At 36.9% G+C, this 9,370-nt stretch overlaps 2 protein-coding genes across 5 annotated transcripts; one reads left to right on the forward strand and one right to left on the reverse strand.

The window, feature by feature from the left end:
- Positions 1-360: 360 nt before the first annotated feature.
- LOC140982636 (protein RETICULATA-RELATED 6, chloroplastic-like) lies at positions 361-7,038 on the forward strand. 2 transcript variants are annotated; one of them, XR_012176324.1, is made up of 8 exons: positions 361-1,129; positions 1,735-1,864; positions 2,400-2,930; positions 3,948-4,055; positions 4,180-4,728; positions 5,291-5,404; positions 5,742-6,004; positions 6,622-7,038. XR_012176324.1 is itself a non-coding variant. In XM_073449233.1 (7 exons), exons 1-7 carry the CDS (start codon positions 504-506, stop codon positions 5,886-5,888), a joined length of 2,205 nt encoding a protein of 734 aa, XP_073305334.1. In that variant the 5' UTR covers positions 361-503; the 3' UTR covers positions 5,889-7,038. The 2 variants fall into 2 exon arrangements, 1 of the variants encoding a protein (XP_073305334.1); XM_073449233.1 differs by having other exon boundaries at positions 5,742-7,038.
- Positions 6,323-8,262, reverse strand: LOC140982639 (arogenate dehydrogenase 1, chloroplastic-like). 3 transcript variants are annotated; one of them, XM_073449238.1, is made up of 7 exons: positions 8,011-8,252; positions 7,758-7,926; positions 7,503-7,658; positions 7,323-7,405; positions 7,176-7,245; positions 6,791-6,865; positions 6,323-6,714 (listed from the first exon to the last, which is right to left on the reverse strand). In XM_073449238.1, the coding sequence occupies exons 1-7, from the start codon at positions 8,172-8,174 to the stop codon at positions 6,595-6,597; spliced, it is 837 nt and encodes a 278-aa protein (XP_073305339.1). In that variant the 5' UTR covers positions 8,175-8,252; the 3' UTR covers positions 6,323-6,594. The 3 variants fall into 3 exon arrangements, with proteins under 3 accessions (XP_073305339.1, XP_073305338.1, XP_073305340.1); XM_073449237.1 differs by having other exon boundaries at positions 7,503-7,926; positions 8,011-8,257; XM_073449239.1 differs by having other exon boundaries at positions 6,323-7,080; positions 7,503-7,926; positions 8,011-8,262.
- Between the last annotated feature and the right edge of the window lie 1,108 nt (positions 8,263-9,370).

Consider the following 9,370-nt stretch of genomic DNA (forward strand, 5'->3'; position numbering starts at 1 on the left):
CCCAAAATTGTAGTACTCAAAGACACTTGTTAGATCGTCTCATGAATTAATTTTGTGAAATCGTCTCACGGTCTTCGATTGGATCCAACTCATAAAAATTATTATTATTTATATCAAAATTATTATTTTTTATGATAATCATAAATCAGAATCGACTCATTTCATCTCATAAGAGACTACATATTCCAGTTAGAGTTATCCACATCTATACGTTGAATAAAAACAAATAACACCACTGGCTTAAAAACGCCAAAGTGTTGATGACGATTTATATATCCAGCCATTAAGTCAAAGTCGTGAAATAACCACACAACTTTTTCCAAATGTATATCCACCACGTCATAAATTTTTCTTAAGCCCCGAAAATATCGGAAAATTAATTTTAAGGCTACAAATAATTCAACTCTGTACAATGTACTCCTGCTGTACTAGACTACTTTGTACTGCATTCTGCAGCTGTGAAAAATGGCGAATTCGGTGTGTTGAAGAAGTTCTGGGAGAGAATGGAAGCCCGCGGTTTAAATGTGAATCCTCCGGGCTGTTCTGTAGTTACGAATAGTTGTTTCGGGACCAGGAATTATGCTACCACGCGCCGCCGGGGCGTCAGCATTCCGGTGCATTGCCGAGGGGAGTACCCTGGCGAGAAACTTAGATTGAAACGTCGTGATGTGCTTATTACTCCCTTTCTAGCTGCTGGAGCCTATGTGCTCCGCTCGGCGGTGGCCCGGGCCGATGATAATTTGCCAGTGGAGGGTGAGGCGCCGGCTCCGTCGGTTCTGAATGAGACGTTGGTGAGTTCTCAGTCTGAGGCGGCGGCGGCTGAGGCGGCGGAGGCGGCGGCTGAGGAGGCGGAGGTGGCGAGTTTGAGGATTTACGACGCGACGGTGATTGGGGAGCCGTTGGCGATGGGGAAGGAAAAGAGCAAGGTGTTGGAGAAGATGATGAATGCCCGGATTGTGTATTTAGGGGAGGCGGAGCAGGTCCCGATCCCCGACGATAAGGAATTGGAGCTTGTGATTGTAAAGGGTCTGAGGCGGAGATGTGTGGAAGCTGGGCGGCGCTTGTCTCTGGCTTTGGAAGCTTTCCCTTCGAACTTACAGGAACAGCTTGATCAATTTGTGGACAAGAGGTTTTACTTTCTATACATTTATAAACTGATTTATAGTTCAAAGTTATGATTTTTACGGCCAACTTGTTTTACTTGAGTGATTGGTATATGGTGAAATGAATATATTCAATATGGTTGTAATTGGATTTTGACTACCACTTGAAATATTTCAATCTCAATTCATAATTTTGAGATATGCGCAAAGTTTTATGGTAATTCTGAAAGCATGAATTATCAAGGTGGGTTAAAGATTTGACTTTGATTGTTTCCATTTTGTTAAGTATGTTTTTTTAAATGTTTTGGTATCATAAAATCAGACGGTGAATTTAAAACGAAGGGTCAGTTAGCTATATATTTGTCATTTTTTTGTTCCAGATTCATGACTTCCTTTGATTTTTTTTTCTTTTGGTAAATTACCCTTCTTGTTTACAATAAACTTATGGTACTTAGTATACAACAATAAAAACCGAGAAGGTATGCTAAGAATAGTTCTCAATTTAGCCAATGTTCGAAAAAGGAGGCTTTGCAAAAGTGGTGCCAAGAACTTACTCTCCACACTTAGTTCTGTAACACTTCTCTTTCCAAATATTATTATGCTTTGTCTTGAAGATTCATATCTCGCCCAGGATAGATGAAGAGACCCTGAAGTCTTTCGTGACAGATTGGCCGTGTCAGCGTTGGCAGGAGTACGAGCTTCTATTAACTTACTGCCGTGATAACGGGGTTCGGCTGATTGCTTGTGGTGTGCCACGCGAGGTACTAAGGCTTTTTGTATGAATAAAGACCATGTGATGATTTTCTTCTTTAATATCATATAAAACCAACGAAGATGACATGATTGGCGTTGGATGTTAACTGATTAATGAAGTCAAAACAATTAACAACTAAATTCTACATCTCTTCAGGTGAGAGTTTTTGAACATATAGGTTTACTTTTCACAGAAAGCATCATTGCATTTGAAAAGCTTATCAATTTATCAGCATTGACTTTATATAACTGGACTTAAACGACATAGTCATGTCCCGAGCCAAGTTAATTAAATAGATTGATGAATAGTCTATGCTCAAAAAAATTTGCTGCGTTATTCTCTTGGTATGATATGCCCATACCCTAGTTATCATTCTATTAAAAAATGCTGTCAGTTACTCGGCAGTGTTTACGCATCTTACTATTGTTGATATTCTGTATGTGCCATCATTTAAATCGATCAACTTATTTAAGCATCATCTGTTGTTAATGAAGAGAAATCAGATTGGGCATGATATTGTTCTGATGTTTTTGATTGGATAGATCGTACGAACAGTTCAAGCTGAAGGTGTAAAGGGCCTTTCTAAAGCTGATCGTAGAAAGTACGCTCCTCCAGCTGGTTCAGGCTTTATCTCAGGATTCCCTTCTATGTCTCGAAGGTCATCTACTGATATAAATTTTCCCAATCAATCTGCTCCTTATGGGCCAAGGTCATTTCTTTCGATACAAGCCAGAGCTGTCGAGGATTTCACAATGTCCCAGATCATCTTACAAGCTGTATCTGACGATGGATCTAGTGGCATGCTTGTAGTAGTGACAGGTACCAGCCATGTCATGTATGGAACAAGGGGAACTGGGCTACCAGCAAGGATTTCCAAGAAAATGAAGAAGAACAATCAAATTGTTATATTGCTAGACCCTGAACGACAACTCATGCGGAGGGAAGGTGATCTCCCTGTTGCAGATTTCTTGTGGTATTCTGCTGCCAGACCTTGCAATAGAAATTGCTTCGATCGTGCTGAAATTGCTCGGGTGATGAGTGCTGCTGGCAGGAGTAGAGAAGCCTTGCCTCAGGTTAGTTCTTCATACAGATTCATTTAGAAAAGGGTGGCATTATTTGGCATGTTTGGAACCTTTTGGATGTGTTAATCATAATCTAGGACTGTCCTGTTTGAGGTAGGCTTTCGCCTTCTTCCTCAAATGTTCTTGGGTTTTCTTTTTTCTGTTTTCTCCCCATATATCTTCAAACCTTAAAGTTGTATTGATGACTAGTCAATGAAGTTTCATTATGCATCTTGCTTAATAAGAAGCATGCTAGGTAGCCACATAAACCTCAGTATTGATATTACTGCTGAGAAGGAGCCTTGATATGTGTCCAAAGATAGTTGGATATAGGTTTATTGCATATATTCGTTGCAACTTGTCTTCCCAGGCTAATCGATAGAAAGTTGTATAGGTTTATTGCATATATTCGTTGCAACTTGTCTTCCCGGGCTAATCGATAGAAAGTTGTAAATCAATGGGAATATGTTATCTACTTTATGTCATCTCTTGCAAACATGAGTAATTACTGCTCATTCAAATTTTTTTCTTCCAAATTTAGTAGTACACAAACAAAGAACAGAATAGATGTAAGAATACCTTTGATATTTGCTCGTCTTTCTTCCCTGTTTTCTTTCCTACCCACTTTCCCCAATCTTGTGTGACTCTCTTTTGTTTGAAACATTTTGACAGAAATAAAACTGTTTGTTTGTTGTCCCAAAGGGAACTTCCCATTGTCTCTTTATAACTACATTTTTCTCTGCTAGTATACGTGGAATCCACATGTTATTTGGGGATATACTTTTGCACAATTTTAGTAATAACAGGCAGAAACTGACTCAGGTAACTTCCATTACCGCTGATTTGAAGTGTCATAATTGCCCAATATAGGCATACGATTATTTTAGTAGTAAGATGCTTGTTTGTAACAAAAGACTTAAAAGTTTGGTTACCACATCATGATACAATCTTGTAAGTTTTGTTGATTTATTGTACTACTGTTATATGTCTCGATCTATTTTATTCAGCAACATTTGTAATGCAAATCAGGACCTTCAAAATGGACTGGATCTTGGACTGGTATCACCGGAAGTGCTACAGAATTTTTTTGATCTGGAACAATATCCTGTCATCTCAGAATTGACTCATCGTTTCCAGGTACATTGACTTTTGGTTATTTTTTAGATCTTTTCATTCTCTAAAAATTCTACAATTCAGATGCATGAATAAATGATGAATTACCAAGAGAGTAGCTGAGGTTGACAATGGTTTGTTGATGCAGGGTTTCAGGGAGAGATTATTGGCAGATCCAAAATTTCTTCATAGGTTAGCTATAGAAGAAGCTATATCAATCACAACTACCCTCCTAGCACAATACGAAAAGCGGAAAGAGAAATTCGTTGAAGAACTTGATTATGTCATTACAGATACGTTAAGGGGAACAGTTGTAGATTTTTTTACTGTGTGGCTTCCAGCACCCACGTTGTCATTCCTTCCGGTTGCTGATGACATTAATCAACCTGACAGCGTGGAAGCTATAAAAGGTCTTCTGGGGTCTATTCCTGATAATGCATTTCAAAAAAATGTAGTGGGGAAGGAATGGAATTTGAATCACAGAATTGCATCAGTACTCTTTGGTGGTTTTAAATTGGCTGGTGTTGGATTCATTTCTAGCATTGGTGCTGTGGCTTCCTCAAATATACTTTATGCTGTTCGAAAGGTTCTTAATCCAAGACCTGTTAGCAAGCAACTGACCAAGCGATCACCCATATTTAAAACAGCACTTGTTTATGGATCCTTCCTTGGAACATCAGCAAATCTACGTTACCAGGTCAGCATTCTTTTTCTGCTCAAAATGAACATTTTTCCCTTCTCAGAAACAAGCAAGTGGATGATTTACTTTCCTGTAATATAATTGGTCAAATTGTATTGCTGCCTTCCATATTTTGTTGAGGTACTCAGTTCATAAGGCCATTGCATTTGGTCCCACATGTGTTTATCTCCCACACTACCCAAATTCAGGTGCACGCTATGCAGTTAGGTTTTGTCAACGTCGTCATCCATCATTTCTAAGGATGTTCAGCTAGCTCTTTGTTACTTTCTCAGCTTTCAATTTATATAGCTAAAGAGGTCATTAGCAGAAACGACTAAATGATTGCATCACCGTTTTTAATAGCTGATTGGAAGAGGCTGTTGTCTCTTCGCAATAATTCTTTTGCAGCATGTCAGGATTGATGCTGAACTAATTGATTGTGTGAAAAACGAATAGATTGAGTCAATGGAACTTGTTAAGTTGAGTGATGTTTTATGTTTAACAGTGCAGTTCAAAACTTCCTTTTCTCTTTAACATTAGACCTAAGTATGTATTAAAATTAATTTCTTTATTCATACAGGTAATTGCGGGAATAATAGAGCATCGAATTTCAGAGCAGTTCTCTGACCAGGCATTACTTGTAAATATGATATCTTTTGTGGCTCGAACAGTCAACTCTTATTGGGGAACCCAGGTTAAAGACACTTCTTTAAATATGAATTTAAATTAACTTTTTTCTAATGTTGCTTGTCTTTCTTGACAAACTTTGAGGAGCTGATTCTTATTTTGTCTCTGGCATCTGTCTATTTTCTAATCCACCCTCATTCATCTGATCTCCTAAGATATTAAGATGAGATAAGTCTTTATAAAGGCGAAACATGTAAAATGTATTGAAGCGGCAGTCCAAGGGATTCACCTGGCTCTGTTGCCTTATCAAGCATGATTTCTAATGAATGGTTGTTTTTTTTTTTTTTTGCGAATTATGCAAATTTTACGTGTCACCTGACATCTATCTCTCTCAATTGCTGCAGCAATGGATTGATTTGGCAAGGTACATGGGACTGCAGGCTCGTAAAAATGAAAATGTTTCATTTCAGAAACCAGATTCTTCAGATTCCGCTACTATAGAATGCAAAATCGTAGAAGATTCCAACGTCGACAATACCAACAATCAATAGACTGCTATTGCTGTTCTGTATGATTCTTTTATTTTCTCTCAAATTTTGGCAAGGCTTAATGAGAACAGAAGGCCCGCTTGATTGGGAATGAAAAACCACACAACAATATGTCAAAGGTGTATTTTTTGGATGGATGCAAAGTGAAGATTTTGTTCACAAGAAGTCAATAGATACCTTCTTTTCTATCTATCCAAGAGTTTCTTATGCTCTCATAGTCGCTTTAATGACTTGCAATATATGAAACTGAAAAATTATGTTGTATAGTAGAAGATACTGTTGGAACTTGGATGCTATAGGCAAGTCATGATGTTATGTTACCTCTTATTTTCTCTGGTTAACACTGACTGATGTTGTAAAATGCCATGTTTGTGAAGAATCTACCCTTTGATTCTTCGTGTCTCGGCATTCACTTTAGTAATGACAATATGAATGTTACCAAAGAAGAAAGAATGGATGCATTCTCTTTTTAGTTCCTAAAATACACAGGTTTTGTCATTTGACAAATGATTTTGAATCTTATGAAATATCCATAGTTATGGAGTTCTAATCAGATAGATTACGATTTATAGTATAATACAAATATATGTTCTCTTACACATAATCCATGGAGCTGTCATTTGCAACAAATGTGTTTAGGACATAAAGGTGGGAATTTCTCGCAGGACTCGTGCATCCATTTTTTATAATCATCTGTGATGATCATTAATCAGAGGTTCACTTCTTGTTCTGTCAGCTGCAAGGTTTGAATGCTCGGTTCCTGCTTCTCATCCTCCCCCTTACGCAGCTGCTGCTTGGTTGTCTCAAATGCAAGTTCTAACTTCCTCAGCTGTTTCATTGTTTGTGCAAATCAGAATTGTGACTTCATATGAATAAATGTGCTCCAAGAAGATATTGACTCATACCTCTTCTTTGGCGAATCTATTGTGGATAAACAGGCCACCGAAGAGATCAAGACTATCTCTCATTGTACTCTCCTTCTGCATGTAGATAACCAAATAGATATTTAGAGTTGGTGCCAATTATCGGTTATTGCTGCCACAAAGTGAGGAAATATTCATAGCTTGGTGTGGCATAGAGTTGGTTGCAATGTAAAGAAGGGATGGAATTATAAACTTTCGTATGCAAAATGGCATTTGCGTTGTTTGTTTTACTAACAATCTTTTGTTCTTGATTTGGCATTTCGCAACACTACCTTGAACCACATTGAGCATGAAGTTAACAGAGATGTTTTGAATGTTAGTTCACAGTGTGCAGATTGAAAAATGAATCGCAGATCATTAAAAATACCACTTCAACTAGCTTCTGAAATCCCAGTGTGTCGATGGGCGTTCGTTCAATATCCATCTGTCCCAAAAGTCTGTCAATAGAGAATTTACTTTCTTGTTTAATCAATATTTTCAGTTGTTTTAACCTGGAGTAAATTAGAATGCATACCTGCCAATAAAGTGAGTGACAAATTGAGTTCTTGCAGCTGATTTATCATGTTCTTCACAAGTCATTTCCATCATCTTGCAACCCTATGTACATTCACATGCTACTGAATTATCTGTGCAAAAAATCGAAACATGCATCTTCTGGAAATTATCTGAGCTCTGCTTTTTCATAGTGTTATACCTCACTTGCAAAAATCTGCAGGAAACTGGAGCATATATCTTCGTTCCTGATTCGAATTTTATCATACATGAAAGAAAGGCCATTCCATCCATGTTTCCCACTGTCAGGACCAAACATCGGATGCGTGCACAACACATCCGACTCATGAGGCAATACCTTCCCGGAAAAAGAGTTAGTTTCCATCCATACATATAACACACTAAAGCAATCCATAATCATAAAACACGAGTCCAAAATCTCGAAGAAGGTACATACTTGTAGCATGAGGTCCCTCGGATGCTCTTTCACTGAGAGCACATCCGCAAAGAGTGCTGGTTTTTTCATGAAATTGAACGGGATTGTGCTGATGACTTGTGATAGGGATAGTATTGATGTGCAGAACAGTATAACATCATTGTCTGATTCAAGAAACTCGTTCATATTCCTGTTCATACATTGACATATCTATTAGCATTTCTTCTGCGCTTGCGTGTGTATGTATGTATGTATGCATATATGTATGAAATACCTGAAAAACGAGATGCCCATTTGAGTGCAGAGATTTGAGTAGTCCGATCTTGAAGTAGCAGTGATGCTATGGCCTTGTTTGATCATGGTCTTTGCCAAGAATTGTGCAAAGGGTCCAAACCCAACAATGCCTATTTTCAGAGTATTTTCTGAAGGGGATGACATGGTTTGGTGTGTGCGTGTGTGCTTGGAGAGGGAGACTGGTAGATATTATAGTGGTCATTTTTGTTGGCTTTGATAAGTCAAAAGGTTCCTACATCATTGTTTTGGGTATCAAATTTTGAACATGTTCCATGTGGTGGTTGCCAATGTATCGTTGTCCACTAGATAGAAAAATCAAGATTAGGTCTCTTGTGAGACGGTCTTACGAATCTTTATTTGTGAGACGGATCAACCCTGTCGATATCCACAATAAAAAGTAATGCTCTTAGCATAAAAATTAATATTTTTTCATAGATGAACCAAATAAAAAGTAATCTCTATCGGTCTCACAAAATACGACCCGTGAGACCTCTCACACAAGTTTTTACCAAAAATCAAATGGAGTGAGATGTTGAAAATATTGTGTTTGGAAATGAAATAAAATTTGATTTGGATTTGATATGGGCTTAGAAATTCCGAGATTCTGAAAATCTATTTCTGTTTTGTATGTTCGGTTAAATGTTTTTTAAAAAAAATTCATTTATTAATCCCATCTACAAATTCCTTTTATATTCCAATTTGGAAAAGATTTCAAGTAGTTCAAATGAAATTTTGTAAACCCTTCCAAATACTAATTCTGTTTCAAAATCCAATCTTAATGAACAACTAGTCATCCCGCATTTGACATTTTGCGAACACAAAATTTTCAATCTGATTAATTATTTTTTGAAAATTTTAATTTATTAATCGTGATAAAATAAAATAAAATTTAGAAGTAAGTTTCTTGTGAGACGGTTTACATAAAGTGATTTTTTCATGAGTTGAGTCGGACCGGGTCGGTCGGAGATAAAATTTCATAAAATTAACCCGTGAGACGATCTCACTGAAGTTTTGTGTAAAATTTATTTATCATATAATTTGATATGAATTATTTCAGAATTTATTTATCATTTCAAACAATCATGGTTTAATTTCTTCAATCTTTTCCTTGTTTGATTTTTGAATCATTCAATATCTTTTATTCTTTTTCATATTTTTTTTTATTTTTGCATGTTTCTTTGTTAGAATAAATTCAGCAATCTTATCATCATATCTGATTTCATATTTCTTTTTCATCATCTGATTTGATGTTAATTAATCTTTTTGATACTTGCCTTGTTTTTTTCTTATGGCCTTTTATTTTGTTTATTTGAGCATACTTCGAGTCCTACTTCATTTTA

Source organism: Primulina huaijiensis, chromosome 8 (genome assembly GCF_012295235.1).
Source record: "Primulina huaijiensis isolate GDHJ02 chromosome 8, ASM1229523v2, whole genome shotgun sequence".
NCBI lineage: Eukaryota > Viridiplantae > Streptophyta > Magnoliopsida > Lamiales > Gesneriaceae > Primulina > Primulina huaijiensis.